This window comes from Spermophilus citellus (genome assembly GCF_964194105.1).
Source record: "Spermophilus citellus genome assembly, chromosome: 11".
In the NCBI taxonomy this organism is placed as follows: domain Eukaryota; kingdom Metazoa; phylum Chordata; class Mammalia; order Rodentia; family Sciuridae; genus Spermophilus; species Spermophilus citellus.
Genome location: NC_138192.1, coordinates 92,725,892 through 92,742,056, shown reverse-complemented (window position 1 = coordinate 92,742,056; position 16,165 = coordinate 92,725,892). Strand labels below are relative to the sequence as shown.

The following is a 16,165-nucleotide window of genomic DNA, read 5'->3' as shown; positions in this document are numbered from 1 at the left end:
CACACATTATACTATAATAATTTTCCTTACTTTTGAGTTACTTGTTAAAATATAAATTATTACTGAGACTTGCTTATCATAACATTTACTGAATTTAATTATAAGGGCCCATTTACTTGTGTATACTCCATACTACAATGTAAGCTACCTAAAGGCATAATTGTACCTTGCACATAATTGCATTGCCATTTTCTATAGTTTCTTTCACCTCAGAATAACAACTTTCTCTTAGTAAAATAGCCATCAACATCTATATGTAATGAAGGAAGTGACAAATTTCCACAACCTGTGAAAATTAGTTACATTTAAAAATATTTGACTATAATATCTACTTCATTAAAATTTTAAGAATTAAATATGTCAATGTTAATAAAGCATTTATTTGCCCCATAATAGCAACTAAACACATATATTCTTAAGATAGTAGTCTTCTATTTTAAAAGTTTTTCCTCATAAAGTTATAAGACTCATGAGAGTTAAGATAGAGTTTCTTGTATACAAATTAAGATGAATTTGTGAACTGGGCCAAGGGTATCATTTATCCTTGCACATTGCTTATTCAACCAAAGTACCCCCATCCATAATAATGTATTTACAAAGCCATTATGTTTTTATTCTAACTTGAAATAAATACACAGTTACTAAAGAAAGTATATAAATGTTCCAAACACAAATAAAATTTATATCAATAAGTAGAATTTATAACTAGAATTAAAAATCAAAATCTAAAATTGTGTGATAGAAAAAAATCTATCATACAATTGAACCATTTTCAAACACTTTAAACATTTAAAAACATCACAGCTTCCAATTATTAAGGCAAACCAAACACTAAAAAAAGAAAAAAACAAACAAACAAACAATGTAAATGTCAAGGCATAAGAAAAATAACATAACTTAATAATTGGAATAAGCCTTGCTTATCTTAATTATGGCATGGTTTAAGTAAAGCAAATGAAACAATTTCAAATGAAAACTGTGATTCCAGCTCATGAGTATGAAAAACTTGAGAATATTCAATAGTAAATGTAATTTGTCTTAAACACAAACTATTAGAACATTTGTTCTTACATATGCTAATAATAAACATTAGGCAATAAAATGATTTAATTCTAACACTTATTCATTCTAGAAGAGCCAAAAGGAAGAGAAATTTAAAAAATACGAAAAATTTAAGAACAAAAACCTCTGTGCTTATTGTTCAGCAGACTTTTTAAATCTTTGCCAAATCTTCAAGTCAAGAGGTAACTAATTCTTGGGATTTACAATGAGTCATGTGCTTTAAATTTTGCCTTTAAATTATGACATTATTTATTTTGGAATAAATCAAAATTCTAACCCTGTACCACAATATTAATTTTGTAACACTAAGAGAAAAATTTTCATAGCCCTACCTAAACAATCCAAGATTCATCTTTATGCCTTAGTTATTACAAAAAGTTTATTAGATTAAAAGAAACATCAACATCTTACCTTTATTAATGAAGTCACAACAATTGCTCCAGCATTTACCATAGGATTGTGTGGTTTATCTGTAAAATATAAAAGCAATAATGGCATTTCACTATAGTACTATTTTCTTTGATGTACTTCTCATAAACATTAACTCTTTTAAACATAAGTCTATTATATAGTAACTGTTTTCTTGGAGGAAGTTCATATTTTGAAATCAGTTACATATCAAGCCAGTACTTTATTTTTAGGACTTTGTTCTAATAGTCATATAGTCAAGCAAGGATTCATATACAGATTCAGGAAGTAATAATATAAAAATATATCCAAATTTCCTAACTCACATTCACTAGTTATGTGGCCCTCAGTCCCTAGGCAAGTAAATGAATCCCATCTCAATTTTCTCCTTTGTGAACAAGGTAGTAATAGGAACTTATAACTCTAAAACACATGAGATGCTCAGAAAATGTTCGATACCCACCAAAGCACTCAATATATTAAAAATAATCTTGAAAAACACATGTGGTATGATCCCAATTTTGCTTTTAAAAAAAAGTATTTTATTCTTGTGCCTATGTATAAATACATACATACACAGAACAAAAGAAACACAAGTGATATACATAAGAGAGTACGATTACAGTGTATGTATATCATATCATTTCCTATACTTCTGGACATAAGGATGTTCTCTTGCACAGTTTTTAAAAGTTACTTAAAATTTTAAGTTCAACCAAAATGTTATCTATTCTACTTCTTACGATAAAAAGAATTTTCAAATCTCAACTGATTACATTCTCATTTACTGCACAGCAAAAATGTCAAACACAAAATTCTTGAGAGCAGTGAAAATATCTATTTGTAAGCATTATTCCTAATTTATCTGTTTGCAGCAGTGATTTATTTCTTAAGGAACAAGTCCTTATCTAACTTGACAAAGCTAGTACAGTATATAAGTTATCACTATATTACTAGTCCCATTAAACAGAGTTAACATGTAAAGCAATTCCACTCCTGGGTATAATACCAAGAGAAATTAAAATGTGTTCATACAAAAACTTGTATACAAATGTTGACAGAAACATTACTAATAAAATTAAAAAAATGAAAACAACTCAGATGCTCCACCAGCTGAAAAGTGGATAAACAAACTATGGCATTATTGATACAATGGAATATTAGAAAAAAGGAATAAAGCTATGCCATGGATAAATCGTAAAACATCATTTTAAAAAGCCAGTCATAAAAGAGCAAATATTATATGACTGCATTTATATGAAATTTCCCAAACAGATAAATCTATAAGAACAGAAAGTAGATTACTAGTTTCCTGGAATAGAAGAAAATGAGGAATAATGGCTAAAGGGTATGAGATTTCTTTAGGGAGTGATGAAAGTGCTCTAAAATGGATAATAGTAATAATGATTGCACAACTCTGTGAATACAGTAAAAGCCAATGAACTGTATACTTTAAATGGATGAGTTGTGTTATATGTAAATTATCTCATTAAAACTGTCACACATTTTTTTAATTAAAAAAATCCAAGAGACCATAACAATGAATAAATTACAGCCTAGTTTCTTTCACTGTGATTTAGTAGTTATGCTTTTAAAATTGTGCATTTTGGATCTTGCCATCCGACCACTGGGTATATATACCCAATATAATCCAATCCTGATACTGAAGAGAGATATGCCCTATCATGTTCACTAAAACACTATTCACAACAGCTGAGATATGGAATCAAACTAAATGTCTATCAATGGATGAATAATAAAAATGAGATATGTATACACAATGGAATATTATTAACCTTTAAAAAATAAGGAAACAATCATTTACAATAACATGGTTAAATCTGGAGGACATTATGTGAAATAAACTAGGCACAGAAAAACAAATTCTGCATGATCTCATTTATATATGGAATTTTAAAAAGTTGAACTCAGAAGCAGAGATTAGAACAGTAGTTAGCATGGCTGTGTGTACCCAGCTGGGGTTGTGGCTCAGTGGTGGAGCACTGGGTTCGATCCTCAGCACTGCATAAAAATAAATAAATAGGGTCTGGGATTGTGGCTCACTGATAGAGCACTTGTCTAATAAGTGTAAGGCATTGGGTTCAATCCTCAGCATCACGTAAAAAACAAATAAACAAAATAAAGGTTTGTGTACATCTACAGCTAAAAAAATTCAAATAAATAAATATGCTGTGTTCATCACTAAAAATAATATTTTAAAAAAAGAATAACGACCATAATTTCTTTATCTATTCATTATATTCAGATTAATCTTAGTTTATTGTCCCAATCATAAAATTAGGGCATTATTACTAAATTTATTTTTAAAATTTTAATAATGCTAGATACACAGACACAAATGAATTCATACAGTATGTAGTTTCACCACAAATCTACTCTTGAAATTTTAAACATAAATAAGATCTTCAAATTGTGTCTTGCTTGGGCTGACTCAAAGAGTACAGAAACAATATAGAAATCAGGAAGGACTGGCTTAGTGAGGCCTTTATTTTAGCATTATTTTCAAAACTCCTGGTATTAACTCAAGTTTAGAAAAAGTCTAGGGATACCAAGGTAAAACCTCATTAAACTTTATATTGCAGTTTTTACTGTAAATAGTGCTAAAATCCCAAGTTCTTTTCATGATTTTTTCCTTATATAAATTATAGTACCAATAAATCATATTTCTAAAACCATACATGTACATGCCAAAAAAACTTACTTAAAATCTTAAATACCCCAAGCCCTATTTTATTTTGTTTCTGAAATACTTAAAACATTCAAATTCCTACATTTGTTATTTTCTGCTCTTTAAATATGTCTCTCAAAATTAATCAATTCACCAGAATCACCTAAACTATTCTCCTTTGCTTTTCATACAAGAGTACAATTTTTTATAAAACGTTTTATCTTATTAGAATAAAAGTATTAAATTTTCAATATTAAACCTGGATGTCAATGAGTTTAATAAATAAACTGCTTCTGTATGCCACCATTACTGAAGATGATAATTTACACAAATCTGCATTGAATCAGGTAAAAAGTTTAGGGTAAAATTGATAAGAGAACATAATTGCTCTAAAAAACTGGAAGAAGCACAAATGGTGCAACTCTACATTGTGTACAACTAGAGAAATAAAAAGTTGTGCTACATTTGTGTACAATGAAATGAAATGCATTCTGCTGTCATGTATAACTAATTTGAAAAAAAAAAAGTTTAAAAAAAAGTGAGGTAATGAAATTCCTATAAAAAATTGGAAGAGAAATAAGAAACTATAAGTCATAACTTCATTTTAAAAAATAATAAAACAGGGCTAAGGATATAGCTCAGTTGATAGAGTGCTTGCCTGGTATGCACAAGGCCCTGGGTTCAATCCTCAGTACCGCAAAAAATAATAATAATAACAACAAAAACAACAACAACAACAAAACAAGCCAGGCACCACCTCTTATAATCCCAGCAGCTCAGGAGGCTAAGGCAGGAGGATTGCAAGTTCAAAGCCAGATTCAGCAAAAGCAAGGCACTCAGCAGCTAGCTAAGTGAGACCCTGTCTCTCAATAAAACACAAAACAGGGATGTGGCTCAGTGGTTGAGTGCCCCTGAGTTCAATCCCTGGTATCCATCCCCACACACATACAAATAATAATAAAATAAAAATGAGCCAGGCACAGTGGTGCACTTTTATAATCCCAGCTGTTTAGAAGGCTGAGGCAGGAGGATTTCGGGTATGAGACCAGCCTCAAAAACCTAATGAGGTTCTAAGCAACTTGGCAAGACCCTATCTCAAAATAAAAAACAAAAGAGGAAGACACATTTCATTTTTTATCCAGCACAAAGAAAAAAATATAAAAGTATATTTCTTACAACAGTTATTGCAATCTTAAGTTATGTCCTTACTTTCTTCAGTCTTACTTTATTCCATATCTTATCAATCAGGAACCTCACATATGCTTGAAAGATTAAAAAACAAATACCAACTCATAGGAATAAAGTATAACCTAGCTTACAACAGTTTGATGTTTAGTTTTAAAATTACTATCAGAGTAAAGTACTAACTACCTTTGTCCTCTCTTATCTTTACAATTCCTGCAAAATAATGTCTTGTTTAATCAGATATATCTTTATTTAATCAGACATATCTTTCAAATAATTAAGTTATGAAGGAGAAAGACCAAATACACACACACACACACACAATAACAAATTCAGCCACTATCTCAATGGTTTCCATTTAAACTTTTTATGATGGAAGTTTTTAAATATGTACTATATTCAAAAGTAAATAGTATATGAACATTATATACCCTCAAATTTATATTCAGTTCAATATAGACCCTTCCCTGAGTGACGGATGAACACCAGTATGGTATTCCAATTTGCTACATGGGATAAAGCCATGTCATCTCATTTCCTTGTGTGCTTTCATCGCATCCAACATTTAATTCAATCGCACAGTTAACTCTTTGTACATTTTACAGGTATAAAATGAGGACAAAAGCCTGAAACAATGGAAGAAAAACCAACTAAAAAACCTAGGTGTTTGTTTCATCTTTGCCAAATAGAATTATTTAGCAGCAATAATCACCAACATAGTAATAATCATACCTAGTATTCCCACCTGCCTCCATTGAATGGTTTTTAAGCAAATTCTAGAAATTTTGAAATTCTTCTACAAGATATATCCCTACAGGTTCTTGTAAGTACAATTCTTACTCCTTACCCCATCTTCTCCCTAGCATATTCTCCAGTAGTAGGAAATGCCTAAAAATTTTAAAAGTAGGCAATTAAACTCTCTATGGATTTCACAGAAATTTTATTATGAGTAGAAAACAATGTGGGACTATTTTTAATTTCTGCAAAAAAAAAATTTAATTACTTAGATTTACTTAAAAAAGTGAAATATTTATATTTTTTGTAGGTAATTCTTACCATCTTCATTTAAAAACAGTTTGTTAAATCTTAATCCACTTGGCTCTTTCCCAACATATCGATGCACATATTCAGTTCCAAGATCATTAACAGCAATGGCATATTTCAAAGGTTTTACACAGGACTGAAGACAAAAGGGAACTTTGGTATCTCCAATAGAATGCCTATGTAAAAGTAAATTTTAGAGATAATTAACATCAAATGGGGAAAAACGTAACTGCGTAACTAGAGTTATTTTTTATACATGTTAATTCCAATTTATAAAGTATAATTCAACACAAAGTTTACTTTGGTATTAAAGAATAAATATTTTTATTTTAAAAGTGATACTGCAAAAATAAAGGCAAAAACTTATATTCAAGTAGTAAAGTAATAGTTCTGAATTAGGAAATTAATAAGTAATGTTGAAATTAATTACTCCTACCTGTATTCAGTCACAAAGTGAACTAGTCCTTTTAGATGGTATTCATCTTGGTTAAAACATGTTTAGTTTAAGAATTAAACAGTGCTCAGTGTAGACTGAATACTAGTCTCTGACACCTTATCTATAAATGCCTCATCTTGTGAATCACATCTACTTCCAATTCCCATTGGAAAAAACAGCATTGGTTTTATAAACCTTATAAATCTGACACTAAGTTACAATAACATGAGTAATCTGTACATTTTATGGGCCCAATTTAGGATAAAAGCCTGTAACAATGGAAAAAATGGATTAGAAGTTAAGAGACCTAGGTTCTTGTTTCACCTTTGCCAATATCATGTCAACCATGGGCCTCAGATTCCTAATTTTCAAAGAAAATAGGCTAAACCATACACTTTTTATTGCAAATAGTTTAAGATAACCACTCAAAAATTTTTAAAAAAACTTAAAATGAATGCACCAAGGAGATCAAAATTTATAAGTAAAGGGAAAAAATTTTAAATGGAACATTATCTTAAAAAATAAAATCTAAACTTTTAGAATTATATGACTTGTCTTAACAAAATTTAGGGTAAAATAATCTCTCTGATATAAACTCATCAAGCTCTATACACACTTATAAGTTGTATACCTTTTATTTCAGTTATATTTTAATAAAAAAGAACAAACCTAAAAACAAAAAGATTGCATCTCTAAGTCTTTAAATAAGAGTGAGAAAATATTGATTTTTTCTTTTATGGAATAATTTTTCTGATAAAATCAAGTTACAACTTGATAATAAATCTTTATGTCTAACTTTTAGCACAATAAAAAAGGGTCATTCTTGAAAAAATATTCCAGAACTTCATCATTTTTTTCCAGGGCCTCTCTTAATTCTTTTTTAAATAAAATCATTTTCCTTAAAAATGCCTTCATCACATCACTATCCTTCTTATAATTCTGTCAGCAGCTTTGCCTGCAATAAGACATTTCCCAAACATGGCTTTCATGAACTTCATGAAATCCTGCATATTTTGCAACAGACTTTTCACTCTGTAAATGAGTGATAGATAATGGGATATGCTATGCTGTATGGTCTTAACTCTTATGCCAGCCATATCAGGAAAAAATATAGTGGTGGGTGAGTAACCAGTAATATGCTAATTTTATTAGTTGTCAGTTCATTAAAGAACAATGTCAGGTTTTGACAAGACTACATTTCTTGCATAGGTAACTGTAGATACTTGAATAAAACTCAAATAAGACTATAGCTGTCAATAAGAAGGATAAAATACCTCAAAATTTTAACATAAAATTACTGTTTTAGCTGAGTTTTTTTACATTATAATATAAACTTATTTATCTTCTTGAAATTGTTCTCAGAATTATTATCTATTATACAAGATGGTCCTCTCTACATCATGCTCATTGTTACTCAAAATTTAAGGCTTAAAGTTGGTTTTCATAGATTTGAAATAAACGCACCTCTGTCCATCTACTGTACAAACAGACACACCCCACAGGTCAGGACTGAATTTGGCCAGTTGAGGAATATAGTCTGCAACCTATGAAAAATATTGGAAAGAAATTAACAGGTATAATAAAAAGTGTCTAATCTCATATAGCTATTGTATAACACTCAGAAGCTTTGTAATCTATCTTTTATAACAATATTCCTAAAAACTAAGGGCACTATAGACTTGAGAATTAGGGTGAAATCAAGTGCCTTCTCTTAGGCTATTACTTCCTATGTTTTCTAATGCTTTTTCTTCCTAAAAGCAAGATAATCTCAAAGAAAAACTTGGACTAGGTTTAAGGAAAGAAGAAAAAATTTCTTAAATAAACTGCCTATATTAATTACAATCATGGATGCATGTAGAGTTTCATTATCTAACAAATTAGGAATCAAACAAATAAAAATAAGTAATGGTAATTACACTGAATTATTATCAAGAAGTTATATTACAAAAAAAGCTACCCAAAACTAAAACAAAATAAAACCTTTCAATATGGAAATTAAATAAAATAGCCTCTATTATTATTTAGAGGATTTATTTATTTTAATGTACTTATTAACAGTGCTGGGGATCCAATCCAGGGCCTTGTACAAGGGAGGCAAATGCTCTGCTTCTGAGCTGTACCTGCTGTCTCTAGAGGATTTTTCCTTTTTCTTTTTTGTGGTGATGGGGATTGAACCCAGGGGCAGAGCTACCACTAAGCTCCACCTCCCAGCTCTCTTTTATATCTTATTTTGAGACAGGGTCTTGCTAAATTGCCAAGGCTGGCCTCGAATTTATGATCCTCCTGCCTCAGCCTCCTGGGATTACAAGTGTATGCCACCTTGCCTGGCTTCTAGAAGATTTTTTAAAACTAGAAACATTCTACTTAATGTTCAAAGATACCAGATCTGCAGAAATTCCCAATAAGGTTTTTGTTTACTTAATTAAAAATTTAAAAGGCATCTCATTAGAAAATAAAAGAATTCCTAAACTTAGGCTCCTTTTTTGCAGAATAGCAAAGTTAAACATTTTAAATATTTAAAACATTAAGGGGCTGGGGTTGTGGCTCAGTGCACGAGGGAGGCACTAGGTTCAACCCTCAGCACCACACAAAAATAAATAAAAATAAAGGTATTGTGTCCAACTACAACTGAAAACAAACCAACAAACATTAAATCCAGTAGCTTGATTTAACTTAAATTTCTTAATTAGCAAAAGACAACTACAATTTTATTCTCTATTCCTCAAATTAAGCTGGAAGTATTAATTAAATGACTGGGTTAGGAAAATATCCACACCAAAAATATTACCTTTCCTCCAGACTGCTTTTTAGCACTTTCATACAATTCATCGATGTGTGAGGTAAAAGACATAAAGTCAGGAATGACAAACTTTCTTCTAAAGGCTTGTGTCAGCAAGACAATGTTGCTTTGAACACATCTGTAGAATGTGAGGAAAAAAATTAATAGACTGAGTGCCTTTCAATTATTAATACTTGGTAATAACAGCATTAATTAGGAGAATATTAACCCCATATTTTAAGAAGACACAAATCCATCATTTTATACAACTAAATTCTACAAATTATAGTCTTTCTACATAATTTTCTTTCCTTCTAGAAGTCTTTCATGTAGTTGCTTGTAAGATGAACAGGTTAGAAATAAATTAGATGTGACTAAAAAATGCATCAAAGACAACATGACAGAGCATTCTAACAGGTCTAAGTATAAGGACCATCTGAAACAAGTTTCTTATTTTACCAGAATAGATAAACATTCAGTATGACATCTGGTTAACAGAAATAAGACTTTAAAATATTATGGATAAGATCCTATTTATTTTTCAATTAAGGAACTTCAGACATAATAGCTCTTAGTTTCTGTATAACTAGCCCCAGTATTTCACCAAAAAAAATTAAATATTTTGTATTTTAACATTCTTTTTCCAAATTATATTTTGAAAAACTTTTATTTCTAGTTTAAGAGTTGGAGATAAAACATATTTGATTTAGTCAGATTAATAAATTAATTCTTCAATGAAATATTTGTTAAAATTCTTATAAAGTATAATTTTAAATAAAATTTCACATAAAATCATACAATTTTATATTATTTAAATCACAAAAAATGCTAATTACATTATTCTACTCAATGTAAAATATGTACTACACTGTAGAATAAAAGTGTTTCACCATTAAAAACTCTTTTAAAGCCATGGTAAACCATGTGGATGGAAGGTCATAAAATCTAGTTATTTGAACCAATATTCTGCTTTGATCTAAAAAGGATTTAAGCCAGAAAGTCTGTACGTTAAAGCAAACTTAAGAGTTTTGTAAATAGATTACTCTGAGCTTAAGATACTCTTCTTAAGTTTTCTAAGTCTCAGTAACTCAATAATAGAATATCTTAATTGAAAAAGGAAGACTTGCTATACGTGGATGTCAAGCCATAATACCAACTGTGATAAATCTTCAGGATGAACCTTTATAAGGAAATATTAAAGTCAAACCATTAATATGAGAAGTTATTCATTTAACTGTATTCCTCAGGGATGAGTAATATAATAGCAGCTTCTTTGAGGAAAAGAAAACATTGCCTTTTTTAAAAAAACAACCAAATTGCAAGTACTAGTCATCTTGTTTAGTCCTCAAAACATCAACACTTTGTAAAGAATTTCCCCACTTCCCAGATAAGAAAATGAGATTCCAAGAGGATGAATAATGCCCTAATCATAAATGGAGAAATAAAGTAGAAATCCTCAATATTTTTCGAGTTTGATAACTGAGAAATTTTAAAATCTCAATATTTTAATTCAAGCTGTTCTAGATGAAACATCAAATTAAAATTAAAAACCAAGTTTCATATTTTAATTATTAATAAAACTCAGAATATATATTCAGCTGGTCAACATAAAATTAACATATAACTGTAAAATAAAATCTTAATGCAAAAGGCTATTGTTTCATTGACAAGAATCTCCCTATTATAAACATTAAAAAAATTATAATCATAAATTCTACTATTAACCTATGGGTATATTTGTTGACATCCAGAGTTGACAAATATTTACTACTTATATAAACATTGATAGTTTCCTTCCAGCTTTAAATGTTAACCTAAGATATATTACCATAATTTTAGTATTTAATATTTAAAATGTTTCATATAGTTTCTAAAATTCAACTTGCAAATATCAAAACTGCAAAGGATATATATACCAAAGAACAACTTTCTCAGAGAAAAACACTAAGATAATTTCTGATCTTAAATTACCTCTATGTCAAATCATATATATGTGCCACTTCTCAAGAAGTTATAAATAAGCAAGTATGGGAAGTATCAAGCAAATTTAAATTATTAACCTACTACAATTTTAAACTAATCAGTACCTTCAACAGGAGGATTTATAATTAATAGTCAGAGACACCTACTTTGGTTTTTGTTTTTTTTTCCTCTAGCAGAAGGTGCTGGCAAAGCTGTAGAAACAGCCTTCCCTTGTATATGACCTCTCACAAGAGTACCTAACTGCATACTGATGAGTTTCCAAATATTAAGGTTTTTCTTGTGTCACTTATTTCAATATAGATTTCATCAATCTATCCAAAAAATTAGAAGTCATGTAAGATGAGCGCTGAAGAAGAGCTGTTTATGCCTTTCAGAAAGTGATATCTTTCTCTCTGCTTTATTCAATTTTCTTATCTGTGAACTGGGAGTAGTCACTTTATTTCCCGTTTACTTAAATATTTATGTTTAACAACTATAATGTGCATGGATGTTCTACAAAACACTTCTCACAAAATTTTTCTTTAGTAAAATAACATAATAATAAACTTTTTTTAGAAAACTATAAAATATACAAAATGCAAAAACCATTCATTCATTTTTTCCAAAATCCAAAAAGACCAAATAATTACTATCATAAATAAAAATAATTCCAATATCTAGAAAGTTAAAAAAATGCATGAACAAATAAATAATTCATTTTCAACACAAATATTTCTACTTCTATTAGTTTTAAGAATTATTAGCATTAAAGACAATTGACTACATAGATGGGTACAGGCAGTCTCCAACTTTCAAATAGATTATATTCTAAAAAAGGTATTTTAGAAGTCATTTTCCCCGTTAAAAAAAAAAAAAAAAAGATTTCATACAAAGACTAAATACATTAACCTACAATGCATTTTAAGTAAAGTCCCTACATTTTGACTTCAACCAAACTTTCCAACCTTTATAAATGTTATTTCTCTGGGAAAATGAATTCCATGTTTTCACATCTCTTCCCCAACTACAGAGAGGTGAGATAGTTTATTTCTAGCTATACTAGCTAGGTAACTACTTATGATTGAAAACAGAAAAGGAATTTCTCTGGAAATATTACCCTTCCAGGTGACCTGTAAAGGTTACTATTCAGAGGTACAGTGACTTCATTGTAGGAATGAAAAGAAAAATCTTATGCCTATGGCTTGCTTTTACATACCACTAAGCAACTGCCAAGTTGGGAACTGCCCATATTACAATCATAGACTTTAAATTATGGTAATTATTATCTTCTAATGTAATAACAGATAGAAAACTAAATGATTGTGGTTTCCTGGCTTCATAATCAGAATATGAAATTGCTTTAAATTTCATATTTAAGCATAACAACATGTTTATAAGACACAAAACATTTTAAACAGTATTAAATGTGTAAAATACTGCTTCCATTTTAAATTCCAAAGCCAGTTTCCCATGATATCCACAGATCTACCTATATCTCTTGAATAACTATGCTCAGAATAAGCCAAAATAACTTCCTAAAAGGCACCCTAATCAAGAGTACTTTACAGAGACAACTCATGAACACTAACAATAATATGTCTTAACGCAAAGGTACAAATATATCTAGAAATAAATTTCTTGTCTCCACAAAGACACAGGTTCTGTAGACTCAAAAATTTCTAACATCAATTGCAAAGTGGACCTACATAAAGTCGATGTGTATAAAGGTCAGCTGAGCTAAAAGAACCAAGAACCTCCCAGGGAAAAGAAAAGAATCTAAAACTGTCAGCAGCACTTCCCAGCATGTCAGGACATTTCAGAGAACCCTAGTTAAATACTTATCCCTTTAGATTAGTTAATATTCCAGGATATTCCCAGGAGATTATCTTGGACAAATCATCCAGTTCCCCAAATAAACTTTCAAAGTAGATGCAGAAATTCTTCAGATCCATCTCTACCAAAACCTACATCTTATATAAATACTTTCAGCTTTATGCTAGCTACCACTCAACTATTAATAGTTTAAAATACTGACTCTTTAGTATCCATTACAAACATGTTTTCCGTTATATCTTCAATAATTAAACTAATAGGAACACATAAATCAAGATAAATAATAAAGATATACAATTTAGAATGCCAAATTATTTTCAAGACTTAACTTCCAATACTCAGTCAAGATCTTAAGCTCCAAAGCTGTCTTTAGTTCTTAACTGATTCAAGGAAAATGAAAATTGCCAAAAACCTATGCATTAATACAACTGAAGAAAGGAGGGAAGCAGACAATGCACATATGTACAACTAAGGAACACAAGGCTGTCTGAAGCCCTCTCATTTTATGATGTCATCTAAATCATCTCATGGAAAGAACTAGAAATTATGCTGAGAAAGCCTGCAAGGCATGTAGATGAACTGGAGATCAACATAAGCAACAACAGGACAAAGGATGTGTTCTATTCAAACTAAATGCAATCTCTAGGTAAGATATATTGGAAATATCCATGGCTAAATTTCTTACAATAGATTTAAAGAAAGTTTGTTTTTTATCCAGTGTATTATATAGAACCTTAATGTATACCATCATGTTCTTCAAACAAATGATGTTCTAAACCCCCTTTTTCAGTTACACAGGAAGCAGCACTGGCCTTCAGAGATGCAATTTTGTCTTAAAAGCAAAATCACCATATAGCATAGCAAATCACCATTAAAGGTTTGGCAGAAATTTTTACTTTTTAAAAAGATCTTTGTCTAGCATGACACCATCTGATGTTGTTTGAAGAGTTAATCTTAACATATCCATACACTCTTTCAACCTGGGATCAGACGTTCGCAATCCTGTAGATTTGAGTGCCTGTTTTTAAAAAAACAAGAGCTTGTAAATATATAGTACAAATAATGTATATGCTTATTCCAACTACAAGTTTTTATTCCTGTACATAAAAACTTCTATCCAAGACCTGAAAATGTATGTGGCATTTGTGTCACTATTACCCACTTTCTGGACAAGTTTCTCATAGTTTCTTTCTTTTTCTTTCACTGATTACCTTGAAACAAGCATGATAAAAATTCGAAAACATAATAAGAGAAACAGTGTCAGTGAGAATCTATATGTCATATGACCTTTAAGACTACATTTCAGTAATACTCTATTACTAATTTAGTACTACTAACTTCTTAAAAAGTTAAGATAGAAAAATGTAAAAACTTACTGTAATAAATTTATGAACAGGTATTTTTTCTTGTCCTTCTGCAATTGTATAAAACAGCAAATCTTCCAAGCTAGGTAACAGACCCTGTTTTATTTTACTAAAAGGGGAGGAAAAAATACAAAATTAATCCTTGTGTGAACATTCTAATGGATTTTAACTAAGTATGCTATTAAATAATCATTAAACCAGACTATAGCTGATATATTTTTAAGACTACAGTCATAATAAACACTGATTTACCAAAATCAAATAAGTAGCACTAGAAATCATACTGAAAACGAAATAAAAATGATTCATTAATACATAAATTTTTTTTTAATCTCAGGTTTTGAAATCCTGATAACCAACTCTAGTGTGCTAATAACTACCCATCTGTTAAGGTAATAATACCTAGTCCAGTATAATCACCCAATACTAATTACAGAGTTCAGTAAATGTCCAATTAAGAGTCAACACTTTGGTTAGTTACTCTTTTTAATGTGACAACTATATCTTTATTATTCAAATACTGAACCTGATTGTGAAATCTGGGAGAGACAGCAATTAAGAATTGGATAGTAACTTAAGATCAAGTGCACAAGTTCTTGAATCCTGGCAGTAATTATAGCTATGTAACCTTAGTGTTATCTGTGTATCTGTGATTCACTTTCCTCATATGAGAGAGAGGGCTGTTTTGAGGATCAATTGCCTCAGTACATTTAATACCTGTAGAACACTACCTGACAGAGTAAGTACTGAATTGATGGCAGCTACAGTTATTATTTCTAAAGTAATGTAGGTTTGCATATAACAAATCAAATTCCACAAATCATAAAGATTATCAGAAAAAACTGCCATAAAAATACATTAAAATCTTAATTAACTAAACTAGCATTATAATAAGATAATAAGATTAAGCAAACTTTTAAATAGGAAAGAAAATTTTCTTATCCATTGAAAAGCTTTCAAGTAAGCAAATTATAATGAACCAATTTAATGTTTTCTCTTCTTGGCTAAGAAACTGAAAATATATTTCATTATTCTGAACATCAATGATTATCATAACTATTATAGTACTATTAAAGGATAACAGATCTAAGGCAGACCAATCCCCTCCCCACCTATCACGAGTTATTAAAATGTCTGGGGGAAATACATGTACAATATGTCTATGAATAAAATATTTTGGGAAAGAACTTTACCTGTATTTCAAGAAAGTGGGAGAGAATATGAGAAAGAAATTAAGAAAATATTCACTTTCTTAAATTTAGAATGTAATAAAGTCAACTTCAGTCTAATCACAGAAATCATGGCAAGTTTTATAGGAAAATTATGTGCATTATTTTTGTTTTTTTAAAAAAACTGTCACACAGCATTAAGTACTATCAAGATTATGTTTTTGTACTGTTGAA

The 16,165-nt window shown here is 29.8% G+C and overlaps 1 protein-coding gene across 2 annotated transcripts in view; it reads right to left on the bottom strand.

Moving 5' to 3' along the window:
• Positions 1–16,165, bottom strand: part of GLS (glutaminase) — a 78,893-nt gene that overhangs the window by 48,753 nt on the left and 13,975 nt on the right. For both annotated transcript variants that reach the window (XM_081260492.1, XM_081260491.1), the window contains exons 2-7: positions 14,775–14,871; positions 14,295–14,416; positions 9,613–9,742; positions 8,289–8,368; positions 6,401–6,564; positions 1,474–1,532 (exon numbers count right to left, since the gene is read on the bottom strand). In XM_081260492.1, coding sequence (XP_081116618.1) covers positions 1,474–1,532; positions 6,401–6,564; positions 8,289–8,368; positions 9,613–9,742; positions 14,295–14,416; positions 14,775–14,871 — 652 coding nt within the window. The remainder of the gene's footprint in view (positions 1–1,473; positions 1,533–6,400; positions 6,565–8,288; positions 8,369–9,612; positions 9,743–14,294; positions 14,417–14,774; positions 14,872–16,165) is intronic.